This window comes from Gorilla gorilla, chromosome 6 (genome assembly GCF_029281585.2).
Source record: "Gorilla gorilla gorilla isolate KB3781 chromosome 6, NHGRI_mGorGor1-v2.1_pri, whole genome shotgun sequence".
Lineage (NCBI taxonomy): Eukaryota > Metazoa > Chordata > Mammalia > Primates > Hominidae > Gorilla > Gorilla gorilla.
The window spans coordinates 95,397,246-95,410,835 of NC_073230.2; the positions used below are offsets into that span (position 1 = coordinate 95,397,246).

The 13,590-nt window shown below is 37.1% G+C and overlaps 1 protein-coding gene across 1 annotated transcript in view; it reads left to right on the plus strand.

The window, feature by feature from the left end:
* CALCR (calcitonin receptor) overlaps positions 1-13,309 on the plus strand; it is a 152,434-nt gene extending 139,125 nt beyond the window's left edge. Inside the window, exons 11-13 of the mRNA XM_004045752.5 lie at positions 1,808-2,026; positions 3,675-3,716; positions 11,373-13,309. Of these exons, the coding sequence (XP_004045800.3) occupies positions 1,808-2,026; positions 3,675-3,716; positions 11,373-11,606 (495 nt within the window). The 3' untranslated portion in view covers positions 11,607-13,309. The remainder of the gene's footprint in view (positions 1-1,807; positions 2,027-3,674; positions 3,717-11,372) is intronic.
* The last annotated feature ends 281 nt before the right edge of the window (positions 13,310-13,590 follow it).

Sequence of the window (13,590 nt, forward strand, 5' to 3'; positions counted from 1 at the left end):
GTTTTATAACTTCAAAATGAAGCTAATTTGACGGTATTCTGTAGTAAAAAAAAGCAATTTGATTTTAGACTCTTCAAAAAAATGCCTTTTACTCACACATGGAGGGGTTATCATGAGCTCATTTTCATTACAGACTCACACTATAATAGCAATGTAGCTCATATTTTAAGATTTTTATAACTAGATTCTCCTAGATAAAGGTGAGAGGCCAAGGGGCTGCAAGAAGTTTGTTTGTGTTATGAACATCTAGGGTCTTTGAAAACTTTGACATTCCAGAGCTCTAAAAGTCTTTGGTTCTGTGAACTTAAGGTCCAGAAATTCAAATATTCAACACAAGCTCAATTAGTGAGTTAGTAATAAATAGTGGACTCCCAGCCAAATGTCAGATTCTTGCTGAGGATGCTACAGTTCTTACTTACCTAGGATTCAGTAGACTTGGCCTCATGTCTTAGCTCTATCATCTACCAGCTCTGAAAATTTAGATAAATCAATTAACCTAAAAATGTCCCCTGATTTTTTTAAGGAAAAAGTTAGATTAAATAATCTTTCAGGTACTTTTGGAAGATAATCTCTAACTCTAGGTCATTAAAACTTAGTACTGCTCCATATCTTTATCTGTTAAAAATAACAAAAATAATAATAGCTACTCATAAATTCACGATTATAAAATATCTCCTAATAAAATAATAAATAAAGTAAAATGAAGTAAAAACTTTAGCAATTATTCCTATATTTAAAATTCTAAAATACATATTTCTTGCTTTAATTATCTAGAAATTTTTAAGGAAATGCAGATTCTAGGATCCAAATTATAAATGTGTATCTGAGTTGAGTATATGCATGCTTCACTGTGAATGACCATAAATTAACAGAAATTGATATATCTAGAATTCTTATTAATTTCATGACTAAAGGAAATGCACATTAGTGCATTTCAAAACTAAAAAAAAAGATTCAACAATTAACAAGGTGAATCATTTATGCCTTAATAGTTGATTTTTCTCATTTTGAAAGAGCTGCCCGTGCAAATATGGGCACTTGATTTATGACAGCAGCACTTTTGGGCAGAGGAAGGAGATGGTCAATAAGATATACATACAGAAAAAATATCAAACATGTATTTAGTAACTGCATATGTGTGGGGAAAAAGTAAATTCTGATTCCTTTCACAACCAGACACAAAAAAATGTGTTTTTAGTGAACTGTAGGTTTAAATGTGAAAGACAAAACAATAGAGGCCCCCCAAAAAGACACATTATGTTGAGTATCTTCATGAACTTCAGATACAGAAAGATTTCTAAAGCAGGATACAAAAGGCACTTAAGGAAGAGATTGATAAATCAACTACATTAAAATGAAGACAACATTTAAAGACTGAAAAGACAAAACTTAGAGTCCAAGAAGGTGTCTGCAATGTTCCAAATAAAGACTAATAAATTTATGAAAAAGTGTTCAGCTTGTGTATCATCAGGAAAATGCAGATTAAAACAAGAATGAGGTAATACTACACCCCTCCACCACCCCCGCCGTAGAAAGGCTCATATTAAAAAGAGTGTTAGTACCAAGTGTTGGCAAGGGTGATGAGCAACTGGAACTGTTTTATATACTGCTGGAGGGAACATAAAATTAAACCACTTCTCTAGAGCCCTAGAAATGCTGAGCCAATTGTGCTACCTCTCAGGTAGACTCTCATGTTCTATGTAGGTAACATTTGTTGCTCACACTGGATAAACAAGAATTGAGAACAGTGTGTATTCTTAAGTGATACTTTTCTGTATGATTTGCTCATAACACCATATATTTGCAGGTCAATTTCTTCTTTTTGCTCAACATTGTCCGGGTGCTTGTGACCAAAATGAGGGAAACCCATGAGGCGGAATCCCACATGTACCTGAAGGCTGTGAAGGCCACCATGATCCTTGTGCCCCTGCTGGGAATCCAGTTTGTCGTCTTTCCCTGGAGACCTTCCAACAAGATGCTTGGGAAGATATATGATTACATGATGCACTCTCTGATTCATTTCCAGGTAAGGAAGCCAAAGGTGTATTTATTCAACTACTGTGCTTATTCAGCTAGCTGATTTTAACTCTAAAGCCCATGATCTTTTATTATTATTTTACTTATTTGTTTATTTATTTATTTTATTTTATTTTATTTTATTTTATTTTTTTGAGACAGAGTCTCGCTCTGTCCACCAGGCTGGAGCGCAGTGGCACGATCTCAACTCACTGCAACCTCCATCTCCCGGGCTCAAGCAATTCTCCCACCTCAGCCTCCTGAGTAGCTGGGATTACAGGTGTGCGCTACCACGCCTGGCTAATTTTTGTATTTTTAGTAGACGGGGTTTCACCATGTTGGCCAGGCTGGTATCAAACTCATGACCTCAGGTATTCTGCCCGCCTCGGCCTGGGATTACAGGCGTGAGCCACTGCGCATGCCTGACAAGCCCATGATCTTCAATGTCATAACATTTAAGCCTCCAATTTAATAAGCCCAGACAAAATTCTGAAGGACACCAGTTTTTTTGAGGCTCTTTGTTGCTGTTTCTTTCTGTGCCTGCTTTCCTGTCATTCCCAGGGCCCTCAGCTGGTCCCATCCAGGCATGTTCTCCTTGGTCATAGATACAGAAATTGTCAGATCTTCCTTTATAAATAAGTGCTGGCTCTGGGGTAATGAGGAATTTGCACAAGGCTGTCCGTGCCTCCTGCTCTATCACTCTCCATTTGTCAGGTGAATGTTAGGAATCCATTCATGATGGGTCAGTGCTATAAAGGGAAGTTGTATCCAGGCCTCCCCTCATGTAAGAGAGAATGCAGTGGGCTCTCAGGGGCTGTCCTGGGCTGTCCAGTGTCTGCTGCACTGGATAGGAGAATGGCTGCCCTAGTTCCATTCACCTTTCCCCAGATCTAAAGCCCCATTGAAAGCATAATGCTGTATTTGGATAGCAAGATAGGATGTGGGAGTCCTTGGCAGGAGTAATTCTATCACAGGCTCTTACGCCAGAGTTTTGCTGTCTCTATTACAAATTTCAAAATAGTTTTATTTTCTATATTAGGCTTAATGTGAGGAGGAGGTCAAAATTAATAGGGCTAGAAAGAAAGTTTAGGGATCGTTTGAATAGTTCGAACTGTTCTTTTGGCCATAATCAAAACTTGGGCACAAGAAATCAAGCAGTGACCAGGACTCAGGCAGTTTCTTAGTCCATGTCCTTATCTGAGCGATGAACTTGGCAGTGGGTACAGTATTGCACTAGTTCACCATGACGACATAGGACACAGACCCACAGCCTCCCACTATGACACTTGTCCTTGTAAAAGATCCCTCTACTGAATTCTGCAAGGTCTCCATTTTTAAATTTTCTAAGTGTAGTTTTTTTTTTTCAAATTCACCATAATCAGCATATGCTGCTATGAATCTCCATGTTAAAGGGAGCAAAATATTAATTAGATTTACTAGAGCTGTCCTTTTAGCCAAACGATGGAATCCTAACAAGAAAAATATATTTTTAAGGGAATATTCTTGTAGTGCAGCACTGACTATGAATGGTAGATAATTCTTTTTCTTGCTTTTTTTTTTTTTCATCAGGCCTTCTCTGGGCAGTCTACTATATTGTTTACTAAACAACATAATGCACACAAAAATAACTTCAACTGTATTTTTCCTTCCCTTTTTAGGGCTTCTTTGTTGCGACCATCTACTGCTTCTGCAACAATGAGGTAAGCATGCATTTCATATAATACTATCACTTGTTTATGTAAAGGAAGCATTTTTTCCAAAGGGCCTCCGTACAAATTTCATTTCATCTCACTTCTACAGTTGACCTCATAGGGTTTTGTGATTAGCAACATTATGTTTTTTCCACTACTCCAAGCTGAATCTTATCCATGGATGTGTAGTACAATGGCAAATATGATTCAGACAGGCAGTTAATTTCCTTGGGTTGCATCTTGAACAGATCAGCACCCTCAGGAGCAATAGTGAAAGCTATCCTGGATGCCATTACAAAGAGAAGTCATATTCCTATTCCCTTCGGAAGACCCAAGCCCTCACTAGGGCAGAGACAATCTCCATTCGGTTTGTACTAGTTCCTCACCTTCTTTTCCAGTTGCTTGGCGCTAACGCCCTACTACTTACTCAGCGTTTTGAAAATCACCCTGAAGTGAAGATTCAAAAAGGATTCTCAAATAATCTACAATGTGAATATTTAGATCAGTAAAATCTAGAGAACCATATGGCTGATCCATTCTGTTCTCAGGGTGTTTTTAGCCAGAGTTACCCTTTCTTCCAACCAAATCTTGCCTGGGAGCCAAATCTATAAAACATAGAAGTGGAGCTTCTATAGCTCCAGACATCCTTCCAAAGAACTTCCAGGGTTTTAGGGAACATGATTCAAAATCTTCCTCGTTTTTCAGGGAAGAAATCTGAACTCCAGAAAGATCATGTGATTTACCCAATGTCACAAATGCACTTATGGTTATAACCCAGACTGGAACACAGATTTCCTGTTTTTCAATTAAATTGACCAACTCCCAATTAACTTATCTATATCTATAATTCCTTCCTGGAGCTATGTTAGTATGTTTTTTCTAGGACCACACAACTTTTAATGTCAAAGCATTTTTGAACATTTTAAATCAATTCCTATTAAGAATAATTCCATACAAGGCAAATCACATTTTGCCAAGACATCAATATATTACTTTCCTATTAGTAATTAGAAACATTTCTAACCATTGTCAGTTGATAATTTATTCTCTATCTTTTTACTAAGTTAAATAATATTTAGTGAGCACCTACGATATTTTGCTATTCTGTGACCTGTTCATACCCATTTCCAACCCCAACATGACAAAGTTTTTATTGTTCCTATTCTCCATTTTAGTTATTACATTTTATTCCTTCCTTTCTTCATCCATTCACCTACCAACTCATTCCTTCATTCAACAAAAATACATTGTGCATTTACTATTGCTAAGGGCTAGGCTAAGGGCCTAGAATAGAAATGAAAAGACATCCTTCCATTGCCCGCTGTTAGAGTGGCAATATTTTTAGAATTTTAATATTTTTTAGAATGATAAAAACTAATAAATGAGTAGGGCGTAAGTCACCCCATGTTTATATCAATTTCTGTGAATGTATATCCATGCCTTTTGGGTTGTTTCAGGTGGCATGCAAAATAAATTTTTTGTCTAAAATAATATCAAAATAGAGCTAATATGAGAAATCAGGCTCAGTGGGGCATACCTGGAAAAACACAAGAGGATTGCATGCATTCGTAAAAATACCACAATATTTATTGTGTCTTATCTGTGATACTGTTATTGGAAGTGTCAGACATAGAAAGCAAACCCAGGGGTACCCTAGCAATTGAATGTCTTGAGTTCATTTGAGTATATGTTATCTCTGATTTTGAAGTAAAGAAACCATTTCCATTTTCATTAAGATCCCGTTACTGGGGGAAGGTACAAGTGTGACATTTCTAATAATATAGAATTGTGTACTGTGCCAGATGTAATATCACAGACCCATGGATTTTAGGCATCTGGGTCTCAGCTGGGCATTCTGCGAATGCATCACCTTACAATATTGAACACAGGCAGGGCACTCACACATGCAGGAAGTTATTTCCAGCTGCATCTAAGATAGGGCTGTGATGGGATGATGCCTGGCTGAATACTGAGTTTTAGCAGAAATCTAGGGGGCTAACTCAACATAATAATGAGATCACATCACATTGTGTTATGTGCAATTTAATTTTGATTATGATTGGTATGTTATCAGTGAAATTATTATTTCATTTTTGAATTTTGATTCATTATTGGTATGTTATCAGTGAAATGATCATTATGAAAATGAATTATATAGAGAGTCAGTGGGTAGACTAGAAGCAGGAAAGGAACTTGAAGAATTAAAGTAATAGAAATCAGGAGAGGACCATGAGAGCATGCTTATGTATCAAGCATTTCCTACAATGACTCTTCCAAGTGAGTGGACATTGATTATCAAACATATCAGTAAATTATTAGGTACCTAAGAGACCTGAAAAAGATGATTGCAGCTATAAAAATGCACAATTTGTTTCCAAGAAGTAGCATAGAAATGAAAGTTCTAACAACACACTAGATTTTCTCCCTTTTCTTGTGTCTTTCTATTCTCCGTACATCGTGGATAAAACAGTTTATAGAAGGAAGTAGCATGATCAGAAGCATCTCCATTTAACTGTCACAAATTGGAGTGTGCAAAAGCTAAAATTTTGTTTATTTCCTGTAGCTTATCTTGCGTTCAAGAGACTATTCCACCAGCCTCTAGTGGTTTACAGCAGTCTCTTTATAGAAAATATTCAGTCAATTCAAAAAGTCTTTGTCCAAAAGAGCAACTGGCTACCAAGTTATAATGCCTCCACCTGCTGTTGAAGTTCACACTGGTTCCCCTTACTACTAAGCCCTCAAGAAGTCTTTTCACCTGTGGTCTCCTTGATGAAGCCACAGCCCTATTGTGATTCACAAGTTCTTTCCGCCAAGCCACCCGAGGAGCCTGGAACTCCAGCTCCTTTCTTCACACCACATAGAGCCTGTGAATCTATCTTCAGCACATGCCATAGCCGTTGCTGCTCCGCTGTTGGACATGGTGCCAGGGGCAAATGTGGAGTTTCTTTTCAGGGCTGGCTATTTTCAGGACTGTGCTCTCAAAACAAAAAGAAAAACTTGATGTAATGGAGTGTTCCTAAGAAAGCAAATGATCTCTTGCTTGATTTCTTCTGCCCATTTTCCCAGGTACTCCCACCACGAAGGGAAATGCAAGGCCATTTGTGTGTCTTTCTCTCCTCTTCCTCTCAGGCCTCTTGGGGCTGTGCACTCACCACTTCCCCTTCCTGTCTGTGAGGGTCTCTACCTATATCATATTCTACATGTTCTCTACCCTGTAGCTTTTAGTAAAACACTATCTGTAGACCAGTAAGATTTTCACAACATATGCAAAGAGAAGTTTTTTCTGTTTAGAAATTCTCCCACTCAATAAAGCCTGATTTTCAATACAATGTCTTTCTAGAGACATAAGAAAGCCAGCTTTGAGACTCAGTCTCAAAGCTAAGCAATAATTTTCCTTGTTCTAAACCAGTATTCTCAAACTTGAGTGTACATCAGAATCACCTGGAAGATTTGTGAAACCAGGGATTGCTTGGCCCCAGCAGCAGTTTCCTATTCAGTAGGTCTGGGGTGGGGTTTGAGAATTTGCATTTCTAACCAAGTTCCCAGGTGATACTGATGCTGCTGACCCAGAGACTTCACTTTAAGAACCACTATTCTAGACATAATCACACTTGTTCTTCAAGCAGTGGATGACCTTGACTTAATGAACTGGGGAGATGTAGGAAATTTTATTTAAGAAAATTAAGAAATACAATGGTTAAATGTTTTCAAAAAATTTAACTTTATCATAAATGATACTTATGTATTGTTATCCTTTAGAGCAAGGAATCTTCCCCAAACATAAGAAAAGAGATAATGAATGGGAATCAGAAAGCTCTGATTCTATAATCAAGTACTCAACTCAAATTATAGAGCATATAAATTTTGTAAGATAAAATCAGAGACCAGTAGAGATATTGCTGCTATGGCCTCCGAAAGACTGAAAAGAATGTTGACAACAACTTTGTAAATAATATTCACATGTATCCCTTAGCATCTAATTAATAGGGCTTAATAGGAATCTAGCTTTCAGAAGTTGTATAAAACCACGTAGGCCAGGCGTGGTGGCTCACGCCTGTAATCCCAGCACTTTGGGAGGCCAAGGCGGCTGGATCACAAGGTCAGGAGATTGAGACCATCCTGGCTAACACAGGGAAGCCCCGTACCTACTAAAAATACAAAAAAAAATTAGCCGGGCTTGGTGGCAGGCCCTTGTAGTTCCAGCTACTTGGGAGGCTGAGGCAGGAGAATGGGGTGAACCCGGGAGGTGGAGCTTGCAGTGAGCCGAGATTGCGCCACTGCACTCCAGCCTGGGAGACAGCGAGACTCTGTCTCAAAAAAAAAAAAAAAACCGTCTAAAGTGTGCAATTACTTTTTAACTTCTAGGGAATTTAAAGTGTTTTTTTTTTTTAATCATGATTTTTAAATGTCAAGCTCAGGTTGCAGCAGGTCTGTTAGATTGTGGTGACAGTGTGAAGGAGTGGGTGTTACAATCTTTGCATTCATTGGATCAAAACTGCAGAGGTAAACCTCACCTTCTATTCCGCAGTACATAACTGTAGTAGGTACTTAGAATGAACTCAGGAAAAGAAAGGCAAAAGACAAAAACATTCAAATCCAACCATGAAGACTCTAATCTTATTTTGTTTTGTACAAATGTAGGAACTGAGGCCTAAATATACAAAGGCCAAATATTACAAAGCTTATTAATAGAGCCAGTATAATAGTTAAGTCTTCAAACTGTGAGGCCAGGGCTCTATTTTTTTAAGTTGGCAATACATAAATAGATATAATCAGGAAAAAAAGTAAAGTGAATAGTGTGTATTGCTTTTTTAGTGAGTGATGAATTTATATAATTCAAATCTTTTTGTTGTTGTTACATTTATCCCATTTACAACTGAAAACATTTCTTTTATTTTCAGGAGCAACAAAACTCTCCCTGTTTTGTTTTGTTTTGTTTTTCAGATTAAATGCCCTTATTCTTGTCATCACGGCAGCATCAGACTCAACCTGTGATATTGTAGGAGATAATTGCCCTTATTAGTCTATAATTTTTTAAGTGTCTTTTATATGCTGCTAAGGGCCTGTTATTATATGAGTAGTTTACAAATCAAAGCACATTGCCATCTCCACACAAAAGGATGGGTTATAATTTTGGACGCAATTAGAGAAGGCCGTGAACCTTTCTGTAATAATAACTTTTAAAAATTAAAATAGAAATCAAACCGTTTGGCCCCATGCTGGGCTGTGTACTTTATTAATATAAATGGATACTCTGATGGGAGTTATTTTAAAAGGACAGGTGAGAAATAAAAGACATCTTTTTCATGCTGCATACTTTTGCAAACTAACTCTAAACTCATAACTGCCTGCTTGGATACTTGTAAATATCTGTGTAAGTTTCAGCTACAAGGATAATCTTGGTATTTAAGAGATGCTGAATCAGTGGAAATTATCAGCTTCCTTTTTTTTTTTTTTTTTTTTTTTTTTTTTTTTTTGTGACGGAGTCTCGCTCTGTTCCCCAGGCTGGAGTGCAGTGGCATGATCTCGGCTCACTGCAAGCTCCGCCTCCCAGGTTCACGCCATTCTCCTGCCTCAGCCTCCTGAGTAGCTGGGACTACAGGCGCCGGCTAATTCTTAGTATTTTTAGTAGAGACAGGGTTTCACCGTGTTAGCCAGGATGGTCTCCATCTCCTGATCTCATGATCCGCCCGCCTCGGCCTCCCAAAGTGCTGGGATTACAGGCATGAGCCACCACGACCGGCCTATCAGCTTCCTTTGACTGGAGACATTGCTTCTCCAAAAATGTGCTGAACCTGTATATTTCCCAGTTTCTCAGTGGGGCATTTGATGGTTCCTAGATTATAACCCTGGCATTTAAAGCTACGGTAATAGTACCACCCAAATAAAGCCAGGCTTTGCTTGGTACTGTGGCTTTGCCACATTCTAGCTATATGATTTTGGACACATTGCAGTGCCCCATCCATAAAGTGAAGATAGTAGTGCCCTTCCCATAGGGCTGTTGTGAGGATTAAATAACTTAATACAAATCACATACTTATGATATGGTACGTAGTAAACACTCCATAAACAGCTGAAACTTGTTATTCTATCTTTTGTTCTTGCGTGGCTTTTTTCAATACAACTTTCAGCTGCATGGTCCACCTTATTCCTTAGCACTTAAAGTTTTTGTCTTTGTCCATTTTAAATCACTTTAGATATAAAGTACCCTGCATGCAAGCACTCATTAACCCCAAAACAAAATAAAACAAAACTCAGGATGTGTTGCCTCCATAATCTGAAAAGTCTAATATTCCAAATTATCAGATTGCTAAATAATTCTGATTGCCATTTGTCACCTCGAACCTTACGGTTGCTGTGCTGTGTGAAGGTAAACTACCCCCTTTAGTTGCTTTTTGAGGAATCATTTGACTTTGTCTTTCCCTGCGTAAAATCTTTAAAAATATAAGAACAATACTAATTATTCTCAGAGGAGATTATTACTCTACTAGGTACAGAAAAAAAAGTATATTTGCCACAGAACCATTCAGCCTTATATTATACATATAGTTTTATAACATTAATCAGTTTTGTTGTCATTTTTCTCATCTTTCAGATTTGTACAAATGTAAAGTAGATAAAATGATTCTCCATGATCAAGTAGTTACATGATTTAGTTCACATTATATATTCCCCAGGTTCTCTCTCATGTGTTTAGCTGTCATATGTGAGTTTGGCAGCAGAATGAACTAAGGATGTATCATAAATTGATGCAAATATTTTTATGTAAGCTTGTCATATGTACTGAGCAATAGAAACTCAGAAATACAGAATAGAGATTATTGCAATAATCTCTTTTTTAGTTTTGTTCAGCTATAGAGAAAAGCAAGAAGTTTGGAGACAACAGGAAGGAGGAACTTCACTACTAAATTGAATTCGTTTCTATAAAAAGCAGAGCTAGACAAGTAAATTCACTGTCTGTGGTACTGTTTTCAGTTGTGGTTATTGTAGTTTTCATATTTAGAGCTTTCTGATGTTAGCATCTTTGCCTCTTGTTTTCAATATATAATTTATCGTATTTATAAAACAAGTCTGGCAAGTTTGTTTACATTTTAGAAGTCTTTCAAAAGAAAGAGAAAATCTTATTCTTAAAAAGTTGTCATGGCATTAACCAGAGATGTATCTGGCGTACCCCATCTCAAGTCATGTCGGACAAGGAAAAGTTCACTGTACGAGGCCATTATCATAAAATCCAGAACTGCGCTATGGTTTACATATATATTTTTCATGTGCACACTTAAATTAAAAACTTCTGCCTTATCAGGGATGGTAGCATATAAAAAGTTTTGTCAACTTTTCTCCCTATTATGACATGTATACCACATTACCTGTGAAACCAAATCAACTTTTATTCATTGGATATGAAAGCTAAAGAAACCTTTTCTTAAAACTAGCAAACAACCTTGCCCAGGGGTAATTTAAGCAAGTAACTCAGTTCTTCCATTTGCAAATTCTTCTTCCAAGTTGATATATTCTGTGGCCACAGCATACACAGCCCAGCCCTTTAGATCAGAATTACAATTTAACTTTCTTTAAATCTGATAAGCTCTAAGAACGGTGTTCGTACACTTTGCATGGATCATTTCTGACTATCATATAAAAACAAGGCTCCTTTTTCTCTTCCAGGTCCAAACCACCGTGAAGCGCCAATGGGCCCAATTCAAAATTCAATGGAACCAGCGTTGGGGGAGGCGCCCCTCCAACCGCTCTGCTCGCACTGCAGCTGCTGCTGCGGAGGCTGGCGACATCCCAATTTACATCTGCCATCAGGAGCCGAGGAATGAACCAGCCAACAACCAAGGCGAGGAGAGTGCTGAGATCATCCCTTTGAATATCATAGAGCAAGAGTCATCTGCTTGAATGTGAAGCAAACACAGCATCGTGATCACTGAGCCATCATTTCCTGGGAGAAAGACCATGCATTTAAAGTGTTCTCCATCCTCCCAGGAACCGAACATATCATTTGTGAAGAATTATTCAGTGAATTTGTCCATTGTAAATCTGAAGAAAGTTATTCTTGGTACTATTGCTTTGGGAGACAGTCTAGGAATGGAGTCTCCCACTGCAACTTGTGAACTCCATCATTCATCCAGGACTGAGATGCAAATGTCACAGTAATGCAAGCGAAGTATCAAAGAAAAACAATGAAATTGACCTAGTTCAGATACAGGGTGCTCCTTGTCAATACTGAGCCATTTATACCTTTGAAATATTAAAATCACTGTCAATATTTTTATTTTTAACTCTGGATTTTGAATTAGAATATTTCTGTATTTGGCTATGGATCTGATTTTTAATTTTTTTTAATTTCAGTCAATTCTGATGTTACTGAGATGTTTTACCATCCTTACAATGTAAACCACATGAACTACGTGACCTCTGCAAGACAAAGCGGCTTTCTAATAGAGAGATTAGTAAATATGTGAAGAAAAAGACCTGCATTTGGCAGGAAGATGTATGCTTTGAATGCAAAAGAAATTTAGAGTCAATTTGCTGAAAACATTACATGCTCAGCTTGGTTTTGGACAAGCCTGTCTATTGGGCAGGACCTAGCTGTTGTAAAGACTTGGTCTTAATGTTGAATGTATTTTGGTTGCTGATGTTTATAAACTGAGAGGTCATAAAGAATCTATCACTAAAAATTTTTACAAAACTGCCAAAAATATAATTCTTAGTGGAAGACAATACTCCCTTTAAAGAGAGTTTGCCACTTCCCTAAACTCCAGGATTTATAAAGCAAATTACTCCAAGGTTTATAAAACAGATTACCTCTTGCCCTTGGGTGCTATCTAGCAGTAAAAGATAAATTTGTTGAATATTGGTAATTAAAAGACTCCACATAAGTCCATTAACTGCTTTCCACCCAGCTTCAAAGCTTAAAAAGATCTCAGTCTTTTCCAGGAAGATCCAGGAGGGCTAATTAGAAATCAATTTGTGGTTGACCTCTTGTTTCTTGTTATTACCAAAACAGGAGGGGAAAAAATTAACTGCTCCAAATTTAACCATAAATCAATTCATGTTTGTTTAACGTTTCTCCTTAAAATCCGGTATTATATTCTCATATCTCTCTTTACTTCCCAGTATAAGATTTTTGAAAATCCTGAATAAACCAGTATCATTACTGGCACCTGAAATTAATTTGTGAATTTGCAACAGTAATCAGAGTTACCATTATTTAATTTGTATACTAAATGAGGAGGTACATTGAAACCCTCCAAATCTCCAGTCTCATCTATGTCATATTTTGCCACTGCCTTTCAGAAGTGATTTAGTTGTGGAAAGATAATAAATTGATTTGTTATGGTTACATATTTAGCGCACCCAGAGAAAATTAATTATATTTCTACAGAGAAAATGAATTTGAGATACTAAAGTAGTTTAAGTCTCCTTTACTGAATGTAAGGGGGGGGGATCGAAAAGAAGGTATTTTTCCAATCACAGTGTTACGTAGTATTGTTCTATTTTTGTTTACAAACATGGAAAACAGAGTATTTCTGGCAGCTGTGGTACAAATGTGATAATATATTGCTAAGATATTTTAGATGTTATTATGCTAATATAGTAGGGGCTGAAGAAAACAAAATAGCTTATTATAGAATTGCACATAGTTCTGCCCAAATTATGTGAAATGCTTATGCTTGTGTATATGTATAAATTAATACAGAGTATGTTAAAAGCAAAAAGATGTATATTTGCATATTTTTCTAAAGAAATATATTATTCATCTTTTCATTCATTCATCTCGTCTCCTGCTCATTCCATGCTGTTTTTCATTTCAGCCATGGGCTGCTACCATCCCATCTCATTTGTACTGTAGGAGTGGGAAAGATAATCTAAAAGCATA